The sequence below is a fragment of the Podarcis filfolensis genome (assembly GCF_964270895.1).
Source record: "Podarcis filfolensis genome assembly, chromosome: 8".
Taxonomy (NCBI): domain Eukaryota; kingdom Metazoa; phylum Chordata; class Lepidosauria; order Squamata; family Lacertidae; genus Podarcis; species Podarcis filfolensis.
Genome location: NC_139611.1, coordinates 14,426,840 through 14,454,040, shown reverse-complemented (window position 1 = coordinate 14,454,040; position 27,201 = coordinate 14,426,840). Strand labels below are relative to the sequence as shown.

Below are 27,201 nucleotides of genomic sequence, written 5' to 3'. Positions count from 1 at the left end.
CCATGTATCCTAATAATGCTTAAATTGTTAAGGCTAGAAGTGGCTAAAATCTTAAGAATCAAGATTATATGCTTGCAACATATGCTTCTGGTTTCTTGTTGAATGATTTTTTAAAAATCTTAATGATTTCTTCATGAACTTTGTTCCAAAAGCTTTTTATCTCCTTACACCCCACCATATATGGTACATTATTCCTATCTCGGTGCTACATCTCCAGCACACATTGGTTTTTTGCTTATAGATTTTTGCCGATTCCTCGGGGCAGGGGTTAGGTACCATCGGTAGATCATTTTCATTAGATTATTGTATAACATGCTGTGAACTTGATGCCAAATTTTCACAGCTATTCCCATTGTTCTAACATTATGTTGTGGCCAAAATCCTGCGCTCACTTTATCGTAACGTCCTTTAGCATCTCATCCTTGAGTTCCCATTCCAAAAGTAGATCATACATCCTAGATAGGGTCTTTTTATTAGTTTGTACTAATTCCTTTTGTAATAATGACTTATTTTCTCCAAAACCATTTTTCTTATCCTGATTAAATATATGCACTATTTGGTGATATTGAATCCAGCCGTTACAATACTGTTTAATTTCTTGATACGATTTGATTTTTAATTGGCCCTGTTCTACCTTTATTAATTGTTGGTAAGTCGCCCAATTTGTGTCCATGTTTGTCTTTTTTACCATTATCATCTCCACTCGGGATATCCACCAGGATATTTTGGGCTCTAAGAGTCTGTGGTACTTATCCCAGACCTTGTATAATGAAATTCTGACTATATGATTTAAAAAGTCCTTATGCACTGCCACTTTGTTGTGTGTTAGGTAGGCGTGCCATCCAAACCTCACATTCCAACCTTCTAAATCTAATATATCAGCCTTCTTCAAGAAGGTGGGGTTGTTTTAAATGGTTGTTAAATGTGTTATGTTTAGATTTTGTATTTGTGGGCTGGAGTGTTGTTTCAGGGCTTTTGTATTGTTTATTAGTGTGCATACATTAGTCTTGTGGCTATTTTTAGTAGGTATTTATTATTTTAATTTATATTATGTTCTGATATTTTTATTATGAATTTTGTGCCGTGATTATTCTTATTATGTATTTTGTGCTTCGTATACTCGGTGTTGTGGACCACCCTGAGATTCAAATCAATAAAATCAACAATCAAAAACAACATCAACAAGAAACAAAACAACAACAAAAAGGTTTCCTACCACTGTGTACGGAGGGTCGTGAGGGCAGCACCACTCCTCTTGGTCGATCCTGATGGCGGTGATGTTCCTGGCGCTGGTCCAGACTGGATCCTGCGGAGAGCAGAAGATGGTATCTCTGCAGCACAACTCTGGTGTCCGCGTTGCCTTGGCCTGGCGCTACTCCGGATGTTCTGTCAGGAGGAGAAAGGGGCTCGTTGAGAAACGTCCCATCCAAACAGCCGACCAGATGTCCCAATAGCCCACTAGATGCCTCACCTGGCATGCAGCTCAGGAAGTCCTGTGGGTAAGGTTCCCTGTGAACGCAGTGGAGCATCCTCCTCAAAAAGCGCTGGACCCTTCCTTCCTCCTGATGTCTATAGGCCCGCTGCATGATGTTCAGGCAGCTCCTCCCTGTCTGCCTGAGCCCTTCTTCGTCGTGCTGCTGCATCTCTTCCAGCCCTGAGTGGAAAGGGAGAAAGGTTGAGCAAGGTGAAGATGCACAGGAAAAGAGCCATCCATCAACAATATGAAAACAGCCATCAGGTGTGTTTGTGTGTGTGAGAGAGCAGTGAAGTCACATTCCATTCCTCTTTGCATGTTCATCTTGTGGCACCTCTGTCTGAACATACATCTGGGAATTTGCCTTCCCCTGAAGACCTTTCTCAGCAGAAGCAGCCCTCCCTGACCTCCGTACGTCTCACTCACATGTGTCATAGGATGCCATGTCTTGATTATGGATGAAACCGGCATCCTGGAAAGCCAGATGACCTAGAGAGACAGAGAGGGCAAGAAAAGGGACATCATCTCGGTGCAAAGCAAGCAGAGACAGAGGCAGCTTGGAAGGAAGACAGGTATGCTCTGCTGCATCTAGAGGCCTCCACCCTCGCGAAGCACTCAGAGCAAGATCTGGGCACAGATGGAGGCCTACCTAGCAGGTGACCTGGGGACATGCCCAGCCTCCCTGCCATCATTACCAAGACATTTCTGTCCATCCCTACCAGGGAAGGACGTTGCTTGACTTACCCAGAAGCAGAGCTGCCATCCTGGAGACTGCTGGCATCCTGTTTGCAGACAGCTTCGTACATAACAAGGCAGCACTCCGAAGGATGTCCTTGCTGAAGGTCTTGCTCTGTGGGCAAAGACAAAGGAGAAGTGGCATCAGAGAGGCTTGAGAGCATGGCAGAAGAGCCTTGCACTCCCAAAGACATCCCTGGGCAAAGCTGCCAATGAAGCAGAGGGACCTTACCAGATGCTTGGCAGCCTGGTGGAGAGCAAAGTGGAGGCTAAATTTGTTGGGATGAGCCCACCACTTGACTTCTGGGGCTAGATGGGAAAGAGCCCTCCTTGCGGCCTGCAACACAAGAAGAGAAGAGGGTTACAAATTGCAGTACATAGTCTTGGAAGCTCCTGAGAACAATCCCTCCCTCCTACTGCATAATTCCACCTCTTTGGCCCTTACCTTGGCCACCTCATCCTCGTCTTCGAGGCGAATGAGGACGACAACCAGTTCGTTAATGGCTTCTTCTTCTGTTGATGTTATGGGAAGCCTTTGGTCTCTCACCCAGCCTCGAAGCAGCCCCAGATGTTGGATGGCTGATGCCCGGACGGAGTCTTCCTCCTGTAGGCAGAAAACATCAGAGACTGTGTTTCTCATCAGAGCAGTTTCCTTTCTCCTGCCCACTGGGGTGTTTTGAGGCTGCTCAGACCCCTGTCCTCCTCCTGGGGGAGACTGGGGGTGGGGTGACTCTCCTCCAAGAGAAGGTGCTCCAGAAGAACAGCCTCCTGAAGCCAGAACATCTCCGCTGCATGCCAGTCTAAACCCCACCCTTCCTCTTCCAAAGCATTCCTTCTCCACCGTGTGTGATGTCATGTTTTCTCTCATACTCACATGGGCAACCAGACCGCAGTAAGTTGCCGCCAGCATCTTCAGCTCTTCCTCTCCCAGGTCCCCGGAGAGGTAGGCTCGGTGTACCAGCTCTATCAACTCTGGGAGGACATCGGCTTTTGCATAAAGGAGGGAATCCAGCAGCAAGAGCCGCAGAAGCGAAGGATCCTACACAAAAGAGAGAATCTTTTCAAAGGTCTGAAATGCCTCACGCCTTTTAGCACAGGCTCTTCAGTATTGTGCCAGCAAAAGAGTGCTGGGCCATGATTAGAATCGAGATCTGTACCACCCTCCCTCCCTCCCTCCCTCCCTCCCTCTGAGCATCACTTGCCATGTCAGAGTCCAGAAGCAGGGATATCCCTCTGATGCTGAGCTTCCGGACTTGCAGGTAGTCATGTTCCAGCCAGTTGAAGAGCTGCTCCAGTGTATCCTCACAGGGAAGCAGATGGCAGCTGAGCAGCTAAAGAGGCCCAAAGAGAAAGAAACTCTTCAGTGATGAGAGGCTGAGGCACATTCTCCTTTTACCCACCATTTGCAATTCTGCACAGAGCAAACCCACTGAAGTGAATGGATCAAAGTTTGTCATGTACATCATATCCAATGGGTCTACTCTGAGGAGCACTAAAACAGGCAACAGTCCTTAGGCTCAAAGTAGCCTTGACATAACCCACAGAATTTGGAAGGTAAAGGCAACTGCAAGGTCCAAATTCTGATGAAGGCTGGTTGGGGAACCAAGGACACAAAGGGAGCTAAAGAACACAAAGTCCAACACTCGACCGAAACCAAGCCAGGGCCTCCTTGCTGCACACATTTCCTCCTGCACCTCAGTCCCCCTCACCTCGATGTAGATAGCTGCCGCAACTTGTGGCATTCCGGCAAATGCCCAGTCCTCGAGAGCAGCGGTGATATTTTCCGCCATGGGAGGGATCCACCAGCGTCGCTTTCCGATAGCTCTGAAATGGAGAAGCAGATCTTGGTAAGGAAGGGAAAGACACCGCAGGAAGCAAACAGGGGCACAGTCCAACCCCGTGCCTTCAGCTCTGTTTGCCAGACCACTGGGGAAGGTTACCCTGTTCTTCCTCTTACCTCACCATGGCAGACAACCCCTGGCTGAAATTCTCCCGGCAGAAAAGTTGGTCGACGATGGCCGTCTCTACTTCCTCTCCAGTGGTGCCAAGAAGGAGGTGCAGAACTTCCTTAGCCCCTCTGGAACCAAAGCAAGGCCAGTTTTACCAGGAGGGTCATTGCCACACACTCAAATTCCTTCCCCATCCTTCCTCCCTAGCAGCCGCCTGAAGGAGAGCCTCCCTTGGAAAACCAAGCTGGACTGGAAACCCCCCGAGGTTGAAGGGGAAAGGACTCCATTGGTCCCTTTGCAACACACTACTCACCCGAGGAATTCCTGGTCGTAGTGGTAGTTCATAACCATCCCCAGGAGAGCGATCAGCAGCTGTGGGAAGTTCTGGCGCACAGCTGCCTTGTAGTCCTCCATCCTGAGGATGGCGTGCAACAGGCTGGTGAGATGTTGCTGGAAGAGAGAGAGGTGCAAGTCACTTTCCCTGCTTTTCTGCTGAATACGGGAACCCCTAGATATTACCCTGGGAAGAAGGAAGCCAGAAAGCAGGTGGTTGGTCCTTACCACTTGGGTGGCAGATTCCGCCAAGGGGCTTTGGTAAATCTGCTTGGCCATGACATGGATCAGTTGGTCTGGTTCGGCCGATGCTAAAACCTCCTTCCACACTCTCTCACAGTCTCTGTGAATGCAAAAACAAAAGCAATGGTCAGATTCAAGTCTTCTGCTTGCTGCCATGCTCCAGAGAGAGGAAATGGCAGCAAGGGCTTTCTGAGCAAGCCCTGCAGCTTGCCAACCTTCCCCTTAGCCCAGTCGAACCTGGAGGGCTCCATACCTGAAGAGAAACTGGAAGAGATATTCCACCACTTTCACCAGGTGCTGGTGTGACAGGGTGGACAAAGCAACGACGGCCATGTCTCTGCCTTGCACTGTAGGCCCCTGGGCGATCTTATAGAAGGCCTCCAGCAGCACCTTCACCTGTCAGAGAAAAGGAGAGGGTTGCTTGGAAAGTACAAGGAAGTGGGGCTGTCCGCAGGCAGATCCCTCCATCCCTCATTGAAAGAGGGACCCTTGACCTGTGCCACCACAGCCATCTTCCTTCCATGGTACCACTCAGGGTCCTTGGGAGTATTGGACCCAGGTAGCTCCAGGGCGCCAGTTCCCCTATCCATTGTGGGCCAAGAGAAGAAGCTTGCCAGTCTGCTCCCAGAAGGAGGAGAATTCCCCATTCCCTGAACCCATGTTTCTCAGGACCCTTGGCTGAGATTCTTGTCCTGACATTGCCAGGCCCCTTTCAACTAACATGTGTCCTGGCCACCCAATGGCATGAAGTTGCCTCCCCTACACCAAAGCGGAGAATCTTCTTCTCTCCTACCTTTGCAGACACCTTACCTCCACTTTTGTGCCGCCAAACTGCTTGATGAATTGTTGCAGTAAGTGGGAGATATCCAGTGGGTTGAAGCTGCTCTCGACAACTAGGTCTCTGGCCAGGAAGCACATGGCCTCCAAGAGCTGCTCCGCAGGGAGAAAGGCGCCAAAGACCTGAAAGCGAGAGAGGAAGGTCAGAGATGCCCACAGGGCAGGGCTGGGGAGCAGAAAGCCCAGGTGCTGCCTCTGCGGAACCCAGAACATGTGGCTTGAGAGACAGCGACTTACGCTGGCAAGATGGTAACAATTATTCACGAACAATTCAGGAACCGGTCCTCCAGTGGATTTGAGGACCTTCTCAGCTCTGGTGATAAGTATTTGGTTGCTTAACGTTCCTGCCAGTGTCTCTGCAAAGGAAAGCCAAAGGGTTAGTTTGGGTCTTCCTCACCCCAACCCATGCTGGGATGCATTCTTCCAGTCTTACCTTCGTTGCGCTGCAGAATGGGCAGAAGACGGCAGAGGGCCTCTGCTGCCCGCTGCCTGCACTCCGGGTCCGGATCCAGTGCGCACAGAGAGGAAATAGCCACCAGCTGGCCAAGGGAGGATGCAGGAAGCGCTTCCGATGGCTGAGAAGAAACCCAGAGAAGGGACTGATAAGAGAAGCAACCCATCACCATTTTTCCTATAACATTTTTATTAAATCTTTCAAACATTCCAAAACAATTAGCATCCTATACAGAAAAAACCCATTTCTTTTTGACTTCCCACCCCTCTTTTCTTGATGTTTGCTTTTTACTTCTTTTATCAGCTGTTTTACTCACTGGGATTCGTTCTGCTATGGCCCAGCTCTGTTCTCAAAATTGGGTATGTGTGGGGTGCGTAATTGTCCCTTGGGCACCTTGCAGGGTGGGCCTAGAAAGAGCAGCCTGAAGGCCTTGACGGCCCTGCATGGATGCAATGCTTCCCCTGGGTGAATGCCTGAGGGCCCTGCTCCTGCCACTCACCACCTGGCCCACGATGGGGCCTGAAGCCTCACAAGGACTGCTACTGCTGTGCTGGCCAGGAGGACTCCCCTGTGTGAGTGCCTGAGGGCCCTGCTCCTGCCACTCACCACCTGGCCCAGGGCGGGGCCTGATAAGTCTCATAAGGACTGCTACTGCTGTGCTGACCGGGAGGACTCCCCTGTGTGAGTGCCTGAGGGCCCTGCTCCTGCCACTCACCACCTGGCCCAGGGCGGGGCCTGATAAGTCTCATAAGGACTGCTACTGCTGTGCTGACCGGGAGGACTCCCCTGTGTGAGTGCCTGAGGGCCCTGCTCCTGCCACTCACCACCTGGCCCAGGGTGGGGCTTGAAGCCTCATAAGGACTGCTACTGCTGTGCTGCCCAGGAGGACTCCCCTCTGTGAGTGCCTGAGGGCCCTGCTCCTGCAACTCACCACCTGGCCCAGGGCGGGGCCTGACACGTCTCATAAGGACTGCTACTGCTGTGCTGGCCAGGAGGACTCCCCTGTGTGAGTGCCTGAGGGCCCTGCTCCTGCCACTCACCACCTGGCCCAGGGTGGGGCTTGAAGCCTCATAAGGACTGCTACTGCTGTGCTGGCCAGGAGGACTCCCCTGTGTGAGTGCCTGAGGGCCCTGCTCCTGCCACTCACCACCTGGCCCAGGGCGGGGCCTGATAAGTCTCATAAGGACTGCTACTGCTGTGCTGACCGGGAGGACTCCCCTGTGTGAGTGCCTGAGGGCCCTGCTCCTGCCACTCACCACCTGGTCCAGGGTGGGGCTTGAAGCCTCATAAGGACTGCTACTGCTGTGCTGGCCAGGAGGACTCCCCTCTGTGAGTGCCTGAGGGCCCTGCTCCTGCAACTCACCACCTGGCCCAGGGCGGGGTCTGACACGTCTCATAAGGACTGCTACTGCTGTGCTGGCCAGGAGGACTCCCCTGTGTGAGTGCCTGAGGGCCCTGCTCCTGCCACTCACCACCTGGCCCAGGGCGGGGTCTGACAGGGCTCATAAGGACTGCTACTGCTGTGCTGCCCAGGAGGACTCCCCTGTGTGAGTGCCTGAGGGCCCTGCTCCTGCCACTCACCACCTGGCCCAGGGCGGGGCGTGACACGTCTCATAAGGACTGCTACTGCTGTGCTGACCGGGAGGACTCCCCTGTGTGAGTGCCTGAGGGCCCTGCTCCTGCCATTCACCACCTGGCCCAGGGCGGGGCTTGAAGCCTCATAAGGACTGCTACTGCTGTGCTGGCCAGGAGGACTCCCCTCTGTGAGTGCCTGAGGGCCCTGCTCCTGCAACTCACCACCTGGCCCAGGGCGGGGTCTGACACGTCTCATAAGGACTGCTACTGCTGTGCTGGCCAGGAGGACTCCCCTCTGTGAGTGCCTGAGGGCCCTGCTCCTGCCACTCACCACCTGGCCCAGGGCGGGGTCTGACAGGGCTCATAAGGACTGCTACTGCTGTGCTGCCCAGGAGGACTCCCCTGTGTGAGTGCCTGAGGGCCCTGCTCCTGCCACTCACCACCTGGCCTAGGGCAGGGCCTGACAGGGCTCATAAGGACTGCTACTGCTGTGCTGCTCAGGAGAACTCACCCGTGTGAGTGCCTGAGGGCCCTGCTCCTGCCACTCACCACCTGGCCCAGGGCGGGGCCTGATAAGTCTCATAAGGACTGCTACTGCTGTGCTGCTCAGGAGAACTCACCCGTGTGAGTGCCTGAGGGCCCTGCTCCTGCCACTCACCACCCGGCCCAGGGCGGGGCCTGACACGTCTCATAAGGACTGCTACTGCTGTGTTGCCAAGGAGGACTCCCCTGTGTGAGTGCCTGAGGGCCCTGCTCCTGCCACTCACCACCTGGCCCAGGGCGGGGTCTGACAGGGCTCATAAGGACTGCTACTGCTGTGCTGGCCAGGAGGACTCCCCTGTGTGAGTGCCTGAGGGCCCTGCTCCTGCCACTCACCACCTGACCCAGGGTGGGGCCTGAAGCCTCATAAGGACTACTACTGCTGTGCTGCCCAGGAGGATTCCCCTGTGTGAGTGCCTGAGGGCCCTGCTCCTGCCACTCACCACCTGGCCCAGGGCGGGGTCTGACAGGGCTCATAATGACTGCTACTGCTGTGTTGCCAAGGAGGACTCCTCTGTGTGAGTGCCTGAGGGCCCTGCTGCTGCCATTCACCACCTGGGCCAGGGTGGGGTCTGAAGCTTCAAAAGGATTGTTGTTGTCACTGCTGCTGCTGCCCAGGAGGACCCGGAGGGGCGCAGAGTCCTTTTTAAAATATTTTAAAATTTTCCTTTCCCTTTTGACTTTTTTGTATGTGGGGGTTGTTGTGGGGTGGATGTTTGGTTGGGCTTGGGAATTTGTTTTATTTTGATGGATTTGTAATTTTTACAGTTTTTTGTTTGTATTCTTTTATTATTTTCTGAGTTGGTTTTTTTAAAGATTTTATTTGGATCTTAAGGAAGGGGTCGGGGCTGCTGGGGAGAGGGTCCCAGCCAACAAAATTGCTGGGGCATGTTCCACGGGGGGGAGGGGGATGCGCTGGGACAACCGATCTCAGTGATCCCGGGTAGGAGGACGAGTTACGCTAAGACCAGACCATGTCATTACAGAGGAGGCAGGTTTAGTCGTTGTTTGAGGACTATCCCTGCCTCCGGGTCTGGTCCTGACGGGACGGATACTAGAATCAGCAAGGGATACCCACATGACCTGAAGGTGCTGCTGTGCAATGCCAGGTCAATGATTCATAAAACCACTGCCATCCATGACTTGATCGTGGATGGAGGACTTGACCTGGCATGTGTAACAGAGTCTTAGTTGGATGAAGCAGATGGGCCTGTCCTTGCCGCTGCTTGTCCATCAGGTTTCTCTTACGCACAGCAACCCAGGCCTTGTGGGTGGGTGGGGGGGTTGCAGTGATTTTTAGGAAGTCATTAGTTTGCACCATGCGTCCTATTGGGAAGACCCAGTTCTCTGAGTGCATGTTCTGGAAGTTGGGCAATAGGGCCGGAACAGGATTCCTTTTGGTGTACCGACCTCCCCGCTGCACCAAGGATTCCCTGGCCGAGCTGCTTCAGGTCATGGCGGATGTTCTCCTGGAGACACCTAGTTTGATTGTCCTAGGGGATTTTAACATCCATGCCGACACGACCTTACAAGGGGCCGCTCGGGACTTCATGGAAAGCATGGCCTCTATGGGGCTGTCCCTGAATAAGTTGGGCCCAACCCATAGCCGCAGACATGCCTTGGACCTGGTGTTTACCTCTATGGATGTTGGTGATCTGACACTAAGTAAAAGCGAAACGAAAGAAGTGCCATGGTCAGATCACTTCCTGGTGCAACTGGACTTCTCCATGACCCTTCCCCTCTGCAGGGAGGTGGGACCAATTCGTATGGTCCGCCCCGCCACTTAATGGATCCAAATGGTTTCCAGAGAGTGGTAGGGGATGCTTTATCCCATGTTGATGGCCTTTCAGCTGATTCCCTGGTGGCCCGCTGGAATGCGGAGTTAACCAGGGCTATTTACTGTTGGGCTCCGAAGCGCCCTCTCCGATTGCATGGAGCCCGAACAGCCCCATGGTTTTCCACGGATCTGAGGGCAATGAAACAATCGTTGAGATGGCTAGAGTGCCGGTGGGGGATGACCCATTCTGAAGCTGACCAGATACGGGTTAGAGCTCAACGTCGAGCCTACCAAGTGGCGGTAGCGACGGCGAAGAAGACTTTCTTCACCGCCTCTATTGCTTCTGCAGAAAACAGCAGCAGGAGACTTTTTCAGGTGGTTCGCAATTTAGCAGAACCACCTTCTACATCGGGGCCCAGTACGGGCCACATGATCTCCTGCAATGATTTTGCAAATTTTTTTGCAGATAAAGTCGCTCAGATTCAGGAAGAGGTAGACGCCACCGTGGGAGCACAGCTGGAGTGGGAGAGTGCTAGGGTCCTGTCTAGTCAAATTGCGTGGGATCAATTCCAATCTGTTACCTCCGAGGATGTGGACAGACTGCTTGGACGAGTGAAACCAACCACCTGTCTCCTTGATGCTTGCCCATCCTGGCTTATAAAAGCTAGCCGAGAAGGGCTGGGCGATGGGCTTCGTGGGGTGGTGAATGCTTCCCTCCGTGAGGGAGCCTTCCCAGACCTGCTGAAAGAGGCGGTTATTAAACCGCTTCTTAAAAAAACATCTTTAGATGCGGCCACGATGGCCAACTATCTCCCAGTCTCAAATCTTCCATTCTTGGGCAAGGTGATTGAGCGAGTGGTTGCTGAACAACTCCAGGCACGCCTGGAAGAAGCGGACCATTTGAATCCCTTCCAGTTGGGATTCAGGCCTCATCATGGGACTGAAACTGCCTTGGTCGCACTGGTTGATGATCTCTGGCAAGCTAGGGACAAAGGTGAGAGCTGTTTCCTAGTTCTGCTGGATCTCTCAGCGGCGTTTGATACCATCGACCATAACATCCTTCTGGACCGTCTTGAGGGGCTGGGAGCTGGGAGCACTGTCATACAGTGATTCCGCTCCTTCCTCCTGGGCCGTGTTCAGAAAGTGGTGGTGGGGGGTGAGTGTTCAGACCCCTGTGTTCTCACTTGTGTGGTGCCTCAGGGTTCTGTCCTCTTCCCCATGCTTTTCAACATCTACATGCAGCCGCTGGGAGAGATCATCAGGGGGTTTGGTCTGGGTGTTCATCACTATGTGGATGATACCCAGCTCTACCTCTCTTTCAGATCAGAACCAGTGGAAGTGGTGAAGGTCCTATGTGAGTGTCTGGAGGCGGTTGGAGGATGGATGGCGGCTAACAGATTGAGATTGAATCCTGACAAGACAGAAATACTGTTTTGGGGGGACAGGAGGCAGGCAGGTATGGAGGATTCCCTGGTCCTGAATGGGGTAACTGTGCCCCTGAAGGACCAGGTGCACAGCCTGGGAGTCATTTTGGACTCACAGCTGTCTATGGAGGCACAAGTCAAATCTGTGTCCAGGGCAGCTGTCTACCAGCTCCATCTGGTACGCAGGCTGAGACCCTATCTGCCTGCGGACTGTCTCGCCAGAGTGGTGCATGCTCTGGTTATCTCCCGCTTGGACTACTGCACTGCGCTCCACGTGCGGCTACCTTTGAAGGTGACCTGGAAACTACAACTAATCCAGAATGCGGTAGCCAGACTGGTGACTGGAAGTGACCGCCAAGACCATATAACACCGGTCTTGAAAGACCTGCATTGGCTCCCAGTACGTTTCCAAGCACAATTCAAAGTGTTGATGCTGACCTTTAAAGCCCTAAGCGGCCTCTGTCCAGTATATCTGAAGGAGCGTCTCCACCCCCATCGTTCTACCCGGACACTGAGGTCCAGCACCGAGGGCCTTCTGGCGGTTCCTTCACTGCGAGAAGCCAAGTTACAGGGAACCAGGCAGAGGGCCTTCTCGGTAGTGGCGCCCTCCCTGTGGAACACCCTCCCACCAGATGTCAAAGAGAAAAACAACTACCAGACTTTTAACTCACATATTCCTGGATCTTCTGCAGGAGGGCGGAAAGATCTCGGAGCGCCTTCCTTCGGATCTTCCCACTCTTCATTGTGGCGACGACCTCCGTAAGTCCGGTCTCCAGCTGTTCCTTGCTGACACTTTGAGGAGGAAGATCAGCCGCATCCGGAGAAGCTGTGGTTGGGATGCTGAGGGGAGAGAGGAGTAGCACTTTTGTAAAAAGGGTTTATTGCCTCCCATCCTTCAAAGACCCCAAGCACCACCACCATAGAAATGGACCGGGTGTTTTGTTTTTTTTTGAAAGCAATTGATTATGGGGGAGAGGATTAGCACAGGATTACCTTGGAGGAAGATCCTCCCCATCTTCCAGGCTGATTTCCAATATTTGATCTTCATCAAAATCAATTCCCTGTCCAAGAGAAAAGAGAAACAGGAACATCAGACTGTGAAGAATGGATCAGACCCATTCATGTTCTTGTGTTGATCAGGAAAGCGCAGATGAGGTAGGTTGGGAAACAAACTGAAAATCTCTGTCCTCCATTTCCTTAGAGACCTTATTCATCCTTCTATTAATTTAGAGCATTTGTACCCCTCTCTTAAGCCAAAAAGGCTCCAAGAGAGCCTTCCATGAAATCAAATGCAAGGAACTCCCCAATGACAGACTTCTATTGTAAGAAGCAATCTGACCAACAGAAATACAACAAACAAAGAAAGGGGGCAAGGAGGCCAGACGAAAAGACAACTCACAAGCTCAGGCCCCACCCAGTGTCTAAAATGCTGTTGTCATCTCTCCCACTGAGGCAGCCTGCTAAAATGGCTGCCCCCAGATAACAGTTGGGGGAGAGGAGACCTGAGGGAGCTGGCCTGTCTCAGCAGAGCCCATGGCGCTGTTTCTCATCCGTCCTTCCTCCAGGAGCAGAGCTCCGCCAGGGCTCCTATCTCTCCCTCGCCTGCACCTGGGAGCAGTCCTTTCCTGTGATGGACTCTGTGGACAGGTGGGCAGCAGGGCTCCCTGCCTCAGCTCTGCAGAAAAACCAGCTCCACCCGGTACCCCCTTCCCCTCCACTGGGCCAGCCACTCACACTTTCTTTTCTTCTTCTGTTTTCCCCTTTCCCTTCCAAACTATAGTACTAAGATAACATCCAGCATGTATAAATAGAAATGAAGTCTCTTCCAGATTCACATGTACATAAATCAGAAGGAATCCTCTGTTCAAAATCATATTCAATCGACTTCAATATAGGACACTGAATTTTCCTTTTTGGTATTCCTTCTCCCCTTCCAAAAACTTGGGCAAAGCTCAACCCTTTCTTTGACTTTGCTCTTTGCCAAACTTGGTGATACTGTAGGACCTGTTCCATATCTGCTATTGGGTCCCTGGAGCACAGATTCACACAAAGCGGCAAAACATCCTTGCAGGTTATTAACAGGGTTTTATTTGAAATGCATATGCAGAACAAAGGTACAGAGCGATAAGCTCGCAACCTGCACACCCCAGCAAGGGTGCGCCCACTTTTTATACCCCTTAGAATGCATAGACACGTGTTCACATGTAAAACATGTGATTTACACTAATAGCAATAAGATGGGGCTTTGTTTCTTGTGTTACCCTCCTCTTTTTCAGTTTGCCTCCTCCTTTTCAGCCTCCCCTTGTCTGGGGTTACAATAACACCCATTCAACTTTGATCTTATCTTCTACCCACGTGAGCCAGACATTCCAGAGAGAGAGGCCCATTTTTACTCTTACATCTGAGAGAGGAGAAAATGCCTGCCAGAGTTTTTGGGATTCATATAGAGAACAATATTCTAATGGCCCTTCAATACCATTAATCTAGGTTCCAGAGTTAAGTCCCCTGGCCATGGCAACCTCCACTTACATCCAGGAGTCTTCGGGACGCCATCCTCTACTGTAGTGGCTGCGCGAAGGTCACTACAGACCACCTCTGCCAACCTCGAGAAGCTGAGGATGCTGGAACCTCAGTTCAAACGGTCACAAGCTCCGTTGCTAGGCAACGGCAGTTGAGAACATGGAATTCCTGGCCTCAGTGCCAAGGCTCTAGGAGAGTCCGTGTGGTGCTGTGGAGTGTTCCCTCTTCTCCTCTCCCCTCTCCTTAGGAGTCCTCTGAACAGCCGCAGCTGCCACCCCTTCCCTAAAGAGAGGTGCCTCCTCATGTTGCCACACAGGGGCCTGGGAAGTACCCTCTGGCCAGTTCCAGAGGCACCATTCGCCTGGGGAGCTTGTAGCCAGGGGTGCTGCAACAAACAGCTGTGCAAGCCTTTGGGAGGCAGAGATGCAAGAAGGCATCAAGGGGGGAGGGAAGGAAAGAGGGACAGAGGCCAGTGTTGCTCACAGCACCCTTGACTATCATTCAAGGCACCAAAGGGTGCCACAGCACCCTGGTTGAAGACCACTGCCCACCCAACAAGCATCATACATACATCACAGAAAGAGGCAGTCTTGTCTCCTGGCTTCTCTCTTGTCATGATACCTGACAATGCTTGCTGGTTGCCCTTTTCTGGCTAGTCTGAGCCGTCCCCTTGAAACAGTAAATACCTCAGTTCTTGAATCTATTGACACAGATCTACCCCTATTTATGTGAGATGTTTATAGCTTTTGAAGGATTTGTAAGTGAAAAGAACTGTTGTGACGTGGGGTTTGTGATTTCAGCTCTCTTGACATAATATGCTGGAGACAGTTCTGTAGTAACACTTCTTTATTAAAGCAAACAAGACAGACTGAGGAGAGGAGAGCTACATTTATATTTTTTTTTTTTAAATAATTTTTATTACGTTTCTTTTCATAATTTTGACAATTCAATACAATACAGAAAAACCCAAATACAAGAAACAATTTTTGATTTTTTTAACAAAAAAGAAAACCATTGGACTTCCCCACACCTTCCAGATCTGCGTTCTTTGTAGTAGCAATATCAGCAATTTGTTACCTTATTTCAAACCTTGTTGGAACTTTCCATTATTATGTACCCATATTCAGTATATTGTATCTTAACTTTGTTACCTTTTAAAATAAACATAAAATGTTTGATTCACATTGACTTCTTTTCTCATTTGTCATTAATTTTACCATTTGCTTAATCATATTTGCTAAAGCGTAACCTTTCCAAGAACATGCACTGTCTTAAAGTTCATACAGCTTATAGTATTTTTGCAAATAGTCTTTAAATTTTTTCCAATCCGCCTCGACTGATTCTTCATCCAAATCTCGGATTCTGCCGGTCATTTCAGCTAGTTCCATATAGTCCATCAACTGCGTCTGCCATTCCTCCAACGTGGGTAAATCTTGTATCTTCCAATTCTTTGCGATGAGTATTCTTGCTGCTGTGGTAGCATACATAAACAAAGTTCTATCTTTCTTTGACACTTTCTGGTCTACCATGCCCAGCAGGAAGGCCTCTGGTTTCTTGGGAAAGGTATACTTAAATACCTTTTTCAGTTCATTGTAAATCATTTCCCAGAAGGCCTTCACTTTTGGGCAGGTCCACCAGAGATGAAAAAATGTCCCTTCTGCCTCCTTACATTTCCAACATTTGTTATCAGACAGGTGATATATCTTAGCTAGCTTGACTGGGGTCATGTACCACCGGTATAACATTTTCATAATATTTTCTTTCAGGGCACTACATGCCGTGAATTTTATCCCGTTGTTCCATAACCTTTCCCAGTCTTCAAACATAATGTTATGTCCGACATCCTGTGCCCATTTTATCATGGCAGATTTAACTGTCTCATCCTGTGTATTCCACTTAAGCAGCAAGTTGTACATTCTCGATAATACCTTAGTTTTTGGTTCTAACAATTCTGTCTCCAATTTCGATTTTTCCACTTGGAAGCCAACTTTTTTATCCAATTTAAAAACCTCTTGAATTTGAGCATAGTGTAACCAATCTCGCACCTTATTTTTTAGTTTATCCTTACTCTGCAGTTTCCAGTTGTCTCCAATTTTTTCGATTATTTCCCAATATTTCGGCCAATAGGCCTCCATATTGGGTCTTTTTCGAGCCTTGGCCTCCACTGGTGATAGCCACCTCGGGGTTTTACTCTCTAATAAGTCCTTATATTTCATCCAGACTGCAAAAATTGATTTTCTGACAATATGATTTTTGAACAGTTTATGAACCTTAACCTTGTCGTACCATAGATATGCATGCCAACCAAAAGCATTATCAAACCCTTCCAGATCCAGGACATCAGTGTTTTCTAACAAAAACCAATCTTTCAACCAGCAGAAGGCTGCAGATTCATAATATAACCTCAAGTCCGGCAGGGCAAACCCTCCTCTTTCTTTCGAGTCAGTTAGTATTTTAAACTTTATTCGAGGCTTTTTGCCCTGCCAGACAAACCCAGATATATCCTTCTGCCATTTTCCAAAACATTCCACTCTGTCCACGATCTGTAGGGTCTGAAACAAAAATAACATTTTCGGCAATACATTCATCTTTATAGCTGCTATTCGACCCAACAAGGAAAGTTTCAATCTTGACCAAATTTCTAAGTCCTTCTTAATTTCCGACCAACATTTTTCATAATTGTCTTTAAATAAGTTCAAATTTTTGGAAGACAAATAGATCCCTAGGTATTTCACCTTTTTAACCACATTTAATTCTGTTTCTCTCTGAAACCCCTCTGTTTCTGTAGATGTCAAGTTTTTGGCCAAAACCTTAGTCTTTTGTTTGTTCAACTTAAATCCTGCAACCCGACCAAACTCATGAATAAGTTCTAAAACTCTTTTTGTACTGGGTTCTGGCTCCTGTAATGTCAAAACTAAGTCATCTGCAAGAGGAGAGCTACATTTATAGGGACAGGGAACTAGCTAGAAAGGATACATTTTGGAGGGAACAATATCAGGCAATCACAGTCCTGCCTTTTGGAGGAAACCAATAAGACAGAGGATCCAAATACAGCAGCTTAAATGAACCAATAGTAGCTGTACCCTCTGGAACCAAAAGGCAGTTACTTTACCCTAATGCAAATACAGACAATAATAATACAGATATAAAATCCTTTGACTCAATACACAACAAGAAGTATTGGGAAAGGTTTTTCCTTCAACTGCAGAGTAAATATCTGGGGTCATTAAGAGGGTCGAGATGTCTTCAGGATTGCTCTGTGAACTCAAAGAAAGTGTCTTTTCTTTCAGGGAATATTTTATAATTTTTGAATGGTGAAGGATTGTTTTTTCTCTAGGGTGCGTGTCTGCATGTGTGCACCTTAAGATTCGTGTAACACTCATGCCAACTTTGGTTGCCCAGTGCCTGCAAGCCCCCTACCGTGACATCATAGAATGCTTGCAGTTGTGTTTTTTTAAAAAACCACACCAGCAACTGCTCACCAGGAGCAGAACTGAGCAGCTTCTGTGAGTGAAGTGAAGAGCTGTTTCTCAGAAGGGGAAACCCTGGGAGAGACTAGGGTTCCAATACCTCTTTACTCAGCTATGCAGCTCACTGGGTGACCTGGGGCCAGGTTGTGGGGATTAAATGAGAAGGCGGGAACTATGTATGTCATCTAGAGCTCCTTGGAGTAAAAGATGGGATATCAATTCAGACGCCCTCAGAAAGTGGTGGACTCTCCTTCTTTGGAGGTTTTTTATACACAGAGGTTGGGTGGCCATTTGCAAGGGATTCTTGAATTGGATTCCTGTTTTGCAGGCAATTGGACTAGATGCACCTTGGGGTTCTTTCCAAATCTACCATTTTGTTCTATGATTTTGTATTGATTAGATAGGAAAGCGCTTCAAGACTACTCTGAGATGCCAGGTTGGATATAAGCGCCATAAATGAGAAAAGAGAAAGAACACGTCGGCCTGTGAATGACCCCAGGCAGCTGGTAGAAGGACTCGGACATAGAGGCAGAGGGAACCTGGAGGCTTCAGGACGAAGTTGCTGTTAAGCACTGGACGCAGTGCCGACTGGAAAAGGTGAGTGGCCATCTGCAAGATCTTACAGAGCTCATGAGATCTTGTGAGATTTCAGGAAGATCTCACAAGATCTTGCTAGCCTAATACTGCTATTAAACTAACTTGATTTAGTAGGATTATGTGTTGGGTTTCCATGTTGGGTTGCTGCTAGCACTGTGGGCAGGGTAAGGTCCTGACACTTACATGACCTCCCACTATTGACATTGCTGGTGCTGGCAGGGTTGAGTAAGGTTGGCACAGTGCAAACACACCAGTGCAGCCAAACTGGTGCTCATGCCAGTGTGTTCACACCACATCAACCTCACCTCCTTCCTCCTCTGCCTTCTTGTAAGCCACAGTGATGTCAGCGTTGGGAGATATGCTAAGTGCCTCCCCCCACCAAATGCTACTGGTTGTGGGTGGCCTATGATTTTAAAAGATTCCCCCTTCTTCCCAAGTAGTGTTTTCAAGCGGCCATTGTAGCTGTGCTTTTAACAGCAGTTCGACATGCAGACTTAGGGTGATATTCAATTAAATAATTGCATGAGTGGACCACAATGGGACTTTCCTCTCTCTCTTCCCCCTGTGATCTCCCTAAATCCTTTGTATGGGTTCCCCCAAACGCAGATTTGGGGACAGTGCAGGGTTGGAAGAGAGGAAGGAAAGTCCCATTGCAGAAGTGGAAGTTGCTCTGCTCCTGAACTTATTCCGCCAAATACTGCTTATAATCCTGATCTCAAAGGTCGTCCAGAACAGGCCAGGCAGTCTTGTTGACTTTTTCCAGACCAGTTGGCAGCAAGATTCTGCTGCCAAAATAGCTCCTCCTTCATGGCCTGGGCAGGCCATCGGCCTGATATATACCTGCTGGGATTGACAAGGCATATGACCCTCACCTGAATCTCATTTAACTCTTGGGGGGGGGGGGAGGAATTAGGATCAGACGTCATGTGCATGGAAGTTGCCAAATCTATTAACCAACTCGGGTTACTGTTAATAGCACCAGTTTTCCTATAACTTGATATTGCTGGATAGTTCTGATGAACTGCAAAAGCATTTTTAGTTTGCTTTCTGTTGCCACCCTGGAATTTTTCTTTATTATAATGTGCCGCTTTATTTTGTACGATTCCTTGCAAATGAAGGAAAACAACTTTTCTCCTTGTATATGTTGATAATATGTTTTTGGTTACTGAGAACAAACCAGAGTGTACAGAAACAAGACTGGGTGCAGGCGTGGCCAGGACATAGGCATGACACACCTGTGACAAAGGTGACCTGTGTGCTCGAGATGTTGAGGATGCCGGAACCTCAGTTCAAATGGTCACAAGCTCCGCTTGCTTGCTTGCTTGATTAACACCTGTTGGGAACTTCAAGGTCCCTGCTCTCCCTTCTTATGTTTTTTATATTGGACCTGGAGACTCAAATAGAGAGCATTCCATGTCAAGAAGGAGGGCAAGTGGGCACCCTATCAAATGACAAGGTCACTACAGGCCACCTCTGCCAACCTCGAGATGCTGAGGATGCCGGAACCTCAGTTCAAACGGTCACAAGCTCCGTTGCTAGGCAACGACAGTTGAGAACATGGAATTCCCGGCCTCAGTGCCAAGGTTCTAGGAGAGTCCGTGGGGGCTAGTGGTTAGAACAATGTTAATGCCATGCAACGCTAGGGTGCAAAGAATATATATATATTCTTTGAAATGTACAGTTTAATACTTTTTCTATTATTTCTATCCTGCTTTGCAGACTCTTGTTGTCTCCTAAAGAAGCTGACAGGATTGCTCCCCTGTACTTACTTATGTGTTTGCCGTGTACATTTATGAACGTTTATTTTATATTTGGACCTTTGAATTCTTAACTCTGAACTCTGGATTAATAACATTTTAGGAATCTTCCAGTACGGCTAATTCTATTGCTGGGATGGACACAGTGACCCCAGTCTATTTTAGGAGAGAGGGTGGTATGGGGTTGGGGGCAGATGAGATGGAGCTGCTTGGCTGTGGGTGTGTTGTATGCAGAAAGCATATGCTTCAATTCCCACTACCCACCTCCTTCAGTTACTAGTTTCTTGGGGTTGGGGCTAAATCCATGATGGGTCAGAGAAAAATGAGCGGTGGCAGGAACCAGTCAAAGTAAGGCAGATCTTAATTTTACTGTTGCGATGGAGTTTCTCACCTTACATGTTGCATTGAGGTGAGGAGCCAAGACAAGTGTGTGTAACGACTTGAGAAATTGCCCATAATAATAATAATAATAATTTATTTTTTATACCCCTCACCAATATGGCTGGGTTTCTCTTAGCCCAGAGGTTTTGGACTTTTTCGAGTCCACGGCTGCCTTGACCAACTACATTCTTTCTGTGGCAGCCCTGTGAGGCTCAGGAGCCCAGCTATGTCACCCCTTGCCAGCAGAGCTGGCAGCCTCTCGTTCTTTTTCTGACTCCTTCCCTTGTGGAGTGTTCCCTCTTCTCCTCTCCCCTCTCCTTAGGAGTCCTCTGGACAGGCGCAGCTGGCGTCCCTTCCCTAAAGAGAGGTGCCTCCTCATGTTGCCACACAGGGAAGTACCTGGGAAGTACCCCCTGGCCAGTTCCAGAGGCACCATTCGCCTGGGGAGCTTGTAGCCAGGGGTGCTGCAACAAACAGCTGTGCAAGCCTTTGGGAGGCAGAGATGCAAGAAGGCATGGGGGGGGAAGAGGGACAGAGGCCAGTGTTGCTCACGGCACCCTTGACCATCATTCAAGGCACCAAAGGGTGCCACAGCACCCTGGTTGAAAACCACTGCCCACCCAACAAGCATCATACATACATCACAGAAAGAGGCAGTCTTGTCTCCTGGCTTCTCCCTTGTCGTGATACGTGAAAATGCTTTCTGGTTGCCCTCTCCTGGCCAGTCTGAGCCGTTCCCTTGAAACAGTAAATACCTCAGTTCTTGAATTGTCACAGATCTACCCCTATTTATGTGAGATGTTTATAGCTTCTGACGGATTTGTAAGTGAAAAGAACTATTGGGAAAGGTTTTTCCTTCAACTGCAGAGTAAATATCTGGGGTCATTAAGAGGGTTGAGATGGCTTCAAGATTGCTCTGTGAACTCAAAGAAAGTGTCTTTTCTTTCAGGGAATATTTTATAATTTTTAAAAGGTGAAGGATTGTTTTTTCTCTAGGGTGCGGGTCTGCTATGTGTGCACCTTAAGATTTGTGTAACACTCATGCCAACTTTGGTTGCCCAGCGCCTGCAAGCCCCCTACTGTGACATCATAGAATGCTTGCAGTTGTGTGTTTTTTTTAAAAAAAAAACCACACCAGCAACTGCTCACCAGGAGCAGAACTGAGCAGCTTCTGTGAGTGAAGTGAAGAGCTGTTTCTCAGAAGGGGAAACCCTGGGAGAGACTAGGGTTCCAATACCTCTTTACTCAGCTATGCAGCTCACTGGGTGACCTGGGGCCAGGTTGTGGGGATTAAATGAGAAGGCGGGAACTATGTATGTCATCTAGAGCTCCTTGGAGTAAAAGATGGGATATCAATTCAGACGCCCTCAGAAAGTGGTGGACTCTCCTTCTTTGGAGGTTTTTTATACACAGAGGTTGGGTGGCCATTTGCAAGGGATTCTTGAATTGGATTCCTGTTTTGCAGGCAATTGGACTAGATGCACCTTGGGGTTCTTTCCAAATCTACCATTTTGTTCTATGATTTTGTATTGATTAGATAGGAAAGCGCTTCAAGACTACTCTGAGATGCCAGGTTGGATATAAGCGCCATAAATGAGAAAAGAGAAAGAACACGTCGGCCTGTGAATGACCCCAGGCAGCTGGTAGAAGGACTCGGACATAGAGGCAGAGGGAACCTGGAGGCTTCAGGACGAAGTTGCTGTTAAGCACTGGACGCAGTGCCGACTGGAAAAGGTGAGTGGCCATCTGCAAGATCTTACAGAGCTCATGAGATCTTGTGAGATTTCAGGAAGATCTCACAAGATCTTGCTAGCCTAATACTGCTATTAAACTAACTTGATTTAGTAGGATTATGTGTTGGGTTTCCATGTTGGGTTGCTGCTAGCACTGTGGGCAGGGTAAGGTCCTGACACTTACATGACCTCCCACTATTGACATTGCTGGTGCTGGCAGGGTTGAGTAAGGTTGGCACAGTGCAAACACACCAGTGCAGCCAAACTGGTGCTCATGCCAGTGTGTTCACACCACATCAACCTCACCTCCTTCCTCCTCTGCCTTCTTGTAAGCCACAGTGATGTCAGCGTTGGGAGATATGCTAAGTGCCTCCCCCCACCAAATGCTAGTGGTTGTGGGTGGCCTATGATTTTAAAAGATTCCCCCTTCTTCCCAAGTAGTGTTTTCAAGCGGCCATTGTAGCTGTGCTTTTAACAGCAGTTCGACATGCAGACTTAGGGTGATATTCAATTAAATAATTGCATGAGTGGACCACAATGGGACTTTCCTCTCTCTCTTCCCCCTGTGATCTCCCTAAATCCTTTGTATGGGTTCCCCCAAACGCAGATTTGGGGACAGTGCAGGGTTGGAAGAGAGGAAGGAAAGTCCCATTGCAGAAGTGGAAGTTGCTCTGCTCCTGAACTTATTCCGCCAAATACTGCTTATAATCCTGATCTCAAAGGTCGTCCAGAACAGGCCAGGCAGTCTTGTTGACTTTTTCCAGACCAGTTGGCAGCAAGATTCTGCTGCCAAAATAGCTCCTCCTTCATGGCCTGGGCAGGCCATCGGCCTGATATATACCTGCTGGGATTGACAAGGCATATGACCCTCACCTGAATCTCATTTAACTCTTGGGGGGGGGGAGGAATTAGGATCAGACGTCATGTGCATGGAAGTTGCCAAATCTATTAACCAACTCGGGTTACTGTTAATAGCACCAGTTTTCCTATAACTTGATATTGCTGGATAGTTCTGATGAACTGCAAAAGCATTTTTAGTTTGCTTTCTGTTGCCACCCTGGAATTTTTCTTTATTATAATGTGCCGCTTTATTTTGTACGATTCCTTGCAAATGAAGGAAAACAACTTTTCTCCTTGTATATGTTGATAATATGTTTTTGGTTACTGAGAACAAACCAGAGTGTACAGAAACAAGACTGGGTGCAGGCGTGGCCAGGACATAGGCATGACACACCTGTGACAAAGGTGACCTGTGTGCTCGAGATGTTGAGGATGCCGGAACCTCAGTTCAAATGGTCACAAGCTCCGCTTGCTTGCTTGATTAACACCTGTTGGGAACTTCAAGGTCCCTGCTCTCCCTTCTTATGTTTTTTATATTGGACCTGGAGACTCAAATAGAGAGCATTCCATGTCAAGAAGGAGGGCAAGTGGGCACCCTATCAAATGACAAGGTCACTACAGGCCACCTCTGCCAACCTCGAGATGCTGAGGATGCCGGAACCTCAGTTCAAACGGTCACAAGCTCCGTTGCTAGGCAACGACAGTTGAGAACATGGAATTCCCGGCCTCAGTGCCAAGGTTCTAGGAGAGTCCGTGGGGGCTAGTGGTTAGAACAATGTTAATGCCATGCAACGCTAGGGTGCAAAGAATATATATATATTCTTTGAAATGTACAGTTTAATACTTTTTCTATTATTTCTATCCTGCTTTGCAGACTCTTGTTGTCTCCTAAAGAAGCTGACAGGATTGCTCCCCTGTACTTACTTATGTGTTTGCCGTGTACATTTATGAACGTTTATTTTATATTTGGACCTTTGAATTCTTAACTCTGAACTCTGGATTAATAACATTTTAGGAATCTTCCAGTACGGCTAATTCTATTGCTGGGATGGACACAGTGACCCCAGTCTATTTTAGGAGAGAGGGTGGTATGGGGTTGGGGGCAGATGAGATGGAGCTGCTTGGCTGTGGGTGTGTTGTATGCAGAAAGCATATGCTTCAATTCCCACTACCCACCTCCTTCAGTTACTAGTTTCTTGGGGTTGGGGCTAAATCCATGATGGGTCAGAGAAAAATGAGCGGTGGCAGGAACCAGTCAAAGTAAGGCAGATCTTAATTTTACTGTTGCGATGGAGTTTCTCACCTTACATGTTGCATTGAGGTGAGGAGCCAAGACAAGTGTGTGTAACGACTTGAGAAATTGCCCATAATAATAATAATAATAATTTATTTTTTATACCCCTCACCAATATGGCTGGGTTTCTCTTAGCCCAGAGGTTTTGGACTTTTTCGAGTCCACGGCTGCCTTGACCAACTACATTCTTTCTGTGGCAGCCCTGTGAGGCTCAGGAGCCCAGCTATGTCACCCCTTGCCAGCAGAGCTGGCAGCCTCTCGTTCTTTTTCTGACTCCTTCCCTTGTGGAGTGTTCCCTCTTCTCCTCTCCCCTCTCCTTAGGAGTCCTCTGGACAGGCGCAGCTGGCGTCCCTTCCCTAAAGAGAGGTGCCTCCTCATGTTGCCACACAGGGAAGTACCTGGGAAGTACCCCCTGGCCAGTTCCAGAGGCACCATTCGCCTGGGGAGCTTGTAGCCAGGGGTGCTGCAACAAACAGCTGTGCAAGCCTTTGGGAGGCAGAGATGCAAGAAGGCATGGGGGGGGAAGAGGGACAGAGGCCAGTGTTGCTCACGGCACCCTTGACCATCATTCAAGGCACCAAAGGGTGCCACAGCACCCTGGTTGAAAACCACTGCCCACCCAACAAGCATCATACATACATCACAGAAAGAGGCAGTCTTGTCTCCTGGCTTCTCCCTTGTCGTGATACGTGAAAATGCTTTCTGGTTGCCCTCTCCTGGCCAGTCTGAGCCGTTCCCTTGAAACAGTAAATACCTCAGTTCTTGAATTGTCACAGATCTACCCCTATTTATGTGAGATGTTTATAGCTTCTGACGGATTTGTAAGTGAAAAGAACTATTGGGAAAGGTTTTTCCTTCAACTGCAGAGTAAATATCTGGGGTCATTAAGAGGGTTGAGATGGCTTCAAGATTGCTCTGTGAACTCAAAGAAAGTGTCTTTTCTTTCAGGGAATATTTTATAATTTTTAAAAGGTGAAGGATTGTTTTTTCTCTAGGGTGCGGGTCTGCTATGTGTGCACCTTAAGATTTGTGTAACACTCATGCCAACTTTGGTTGCCCAGCGCCTGCAAGCCCCCTACTGTGACATCATAGAATGCTTGCAGTTGTGTGTTTTTTTTAAAAAAAAAAACCACACCAGCAACTGCTCACCAGGAGCAGAACTGAGCAGCTTCTGTGAGTGAAGTGAAGAGCTGTTTCTCAGAAGGGGAAACCCTGGGAGAGACTAGGGTTCCAATACCTCTTTACTCAGCTATGCAGCTCACTGGGTGACCTGGGGCCAGGTTGTGGGGATTAAATGAGAAGGCGGGAACTATGTATGTCATCTAGAGCTCCTTGGAGTAAAAGATGGGATATCAATTCAGACGCCCTCAGAAAGTGGTGGACTCTCCTTCTTTGGAGGTTTTTTATACACAGAGGTTGGGTGGCCATTTGCAAGGGATTCTTGAATTGGATTCCTGTTTTGCAGGCAATTGGACTAGATGCACCTTGGGGTTCTTTCCAAATCTACAATTTTGTTCTATGATTTTGTATTGATTAGATAGGAAAGCGCTTCAAGACTACTCTGAGATGCCAGGTTGGATATAAGCGCCATAAATGAGAAAAGAGAAAGAACACGTCGGCCTGTGAATGACCCCAGGCAGCTGGTAGAAGGACTCGGACATAGAGGCAGAGGGAACCTGGAGGCTTCAGGACGAAGTTGCTGTTAAGCACTGGACGCAGTGCCGACTGGAAAAGGTGAGTGGCCATCTGCAAGATCTTACAGAGCTCATGAGATCTTGTGAGATTTCAGGAAGATCTCACAAGATCTTGCTAGCCTAATACTGCTATTAAACTAACTTGATTTAGTAGGATTATGTGTTGGGTTTCCATGTTGGGTTGCTGCTAGCACTGTGGGCAGGGTAAGGTCCTGACACTTACATGACCTCCCACTATTGACATTGCTGGTGCTGGCAGGGTTGAGTAAGGTTGGCACAGTGCAAACACACCAGTGCAGCCAAACTGGTGCTCATGCCAGTGTGTTCACACCACATCAACCTCACCTCCTTCCTCCTCTGCCTTCTTGTAAGCCACAGTGATGTCAGCGTTGGGAGATATGCTAAGTGCCTCCCCCCACCAAATGCTACTGGTTGTGGGTGGCCTATGATTTTAAAAGATTCCCCCTTCTTCCCAAGTAGTGTTTTCAAGCGGCCATTGTAGCTGTGCTTTTAACAGCAGTTCGACATGCAGACTTAGGGTGATATTCAATTAAATAATTGCATGAGTGGACCACAATGGGACTTTCCTCTCTCTCTTCCCCCTGTGATCTCCCTAAATCCTTTGTATGGGTTCCCCCAAACGCAGATTTGGGGACAGTGCAGGGTTGGAAGAGAGGAAGGAAAGTCCCATTGCAGAAGTGGAAGTTGCTCTGCTCCTGAACTTATTCCGCCAAATACTGCTTATAATCCTGATCTCAAAGGTCGTCCAGAACAGGCCAGGCAGTCTTGTTGACTTTTTCCAGACCAGTTGGCAGCAAGATTCTGCTGCCAAAATAGCTCCTCCTTCATGGCCTGGGCAGGCCATCGGCCTGATATATACCTGCTGGGATTGACAAGGCATATGACCCTCACCTGAATCTCATTTAACTCTTGGGGGGGGGGAGGAATTAGGATCAGACGTCATGTGCATGGAAGTTGCCAAATCTATTAACCAACTCGGGTTACTGTTAATAGCACCAGTTTTCCTATAACTTGATATTGCTGGATAGTTCTGATGAACTGCAAAAGCATTTTTAGTTTGCTTTCTGTTGCCACCCTGGAATTTTTCTTTATTATAATGTGCCGCTTTATTTTGTACGATTCCTTGCAAATGAAGGAAAACAACTTTTCTCCTTGTATATGTTGATAATATGTTTTTGGTTACTGAGAACAAACCAGAGTGTACAGAAACAAGACTGGGTGCAGGCGTGGCCAGGACATAGGCATGACACACCTGTGACAAAGGTGACCTGTGTGCTCGAGATGTTGAGGATGCCGGAACCTCAGTTCAAATGGTCACAAGCTCCGCTTGCTTGCTTGATTAACACCTGTTGGGAACTTCAAGGTCCCTGCTCTCCCTTCTTATGTTTTTTATATTGGACCTGGAGACTCAAATAGAGAGCATTCCATGTCAAGAAGGAGGGCAAGTGGGCACCCTATCAAATGACAAGGTCACTACAGGCCACCTCTGCCAACCTCGAGATGCTGAGGATGCCGGAACCTCAGTTCAAACGGTCACAAGCTCCGTTGCTAGG

General features: G+C 48.7%; 1 protein-coding gene across 1 annotated transcript in view; it reads right to left on the bottom strand.

Annotated features, from left to right (window-relative positions):
* The window catches only part of LOC310769374 (uncharacterized protein), a 100,529-nt gene extending 87,822 nt beyond the window's left edge, over nt 1-12,707 (bottom strand). Inside the window, exons 1-18 of the mRNA XM_083628662.1 lie at nt 12,335-12,707; nt 12,013-12,181; nt 6,005-6,146; nt 5,809-5,927; nt 5,545-5,694; nt 4,988-5,130; nt 4,720-4,834; nt 4,472-4,608; nt 4,167-4,286; nt 3,919-4,033; nt 3,412-3,540; nt 3,084-3,248; nt 2,655-2,813; nt 2,442-2,546; nt 2,219-2,324; nt 1,901-1,963; nt 1,472-1,654; nt 1,217-1,386 (exon numbers count right to left, since the gene is read on the bottom strand). Of these exons, the coding sequence (XP_083484788.1) occupies nt 1,373-1,386; nt 1,472-1,654; nt 1,901-1,963; nt 2,219-2,324; nt 2,442-2,546; nt 2,655-2,813; nt 3,084-3,248; nt 3,412-3,540; nt 3,919-4,033; nt 4,167-4,286; nt 4,472-4,608; nt 4,720-4,834; nt 4,988-5,130; nt 5,545-5,694; nt 5,809-5,927; nt 6,005-6,146; nt 12,013-12,181; nt 12,335-12,432 (2,232 nt within the window). The 5' untranslated portion in view covers nt 12,433-12,707 and the 3' untranslated portion in view covers nt 1,217-1,372. The remainder of the gene's footprint in view (nt 1-1,216; nt 1,387-1,471; nt 1,655-1,900; nt 1,964-2,218; nt 2,325-2,441; nt 2,547-2,654; nt 2,814-3,083; nt 3,249-3,411; nt 3,541-3,918; nt 4,034-4,166; nt 4,287-4,471; nt 4,609-4,719; nt 4,835-4,987; nt 5,131-5,544; nt 5,695-5,808; nt 5,928-6,004; nt 6,147-12,012; nt 12,182-12,334) is intronic.
* Nucleotides 12,708-27,201: the final 14,494 nt, after the last annotated feature.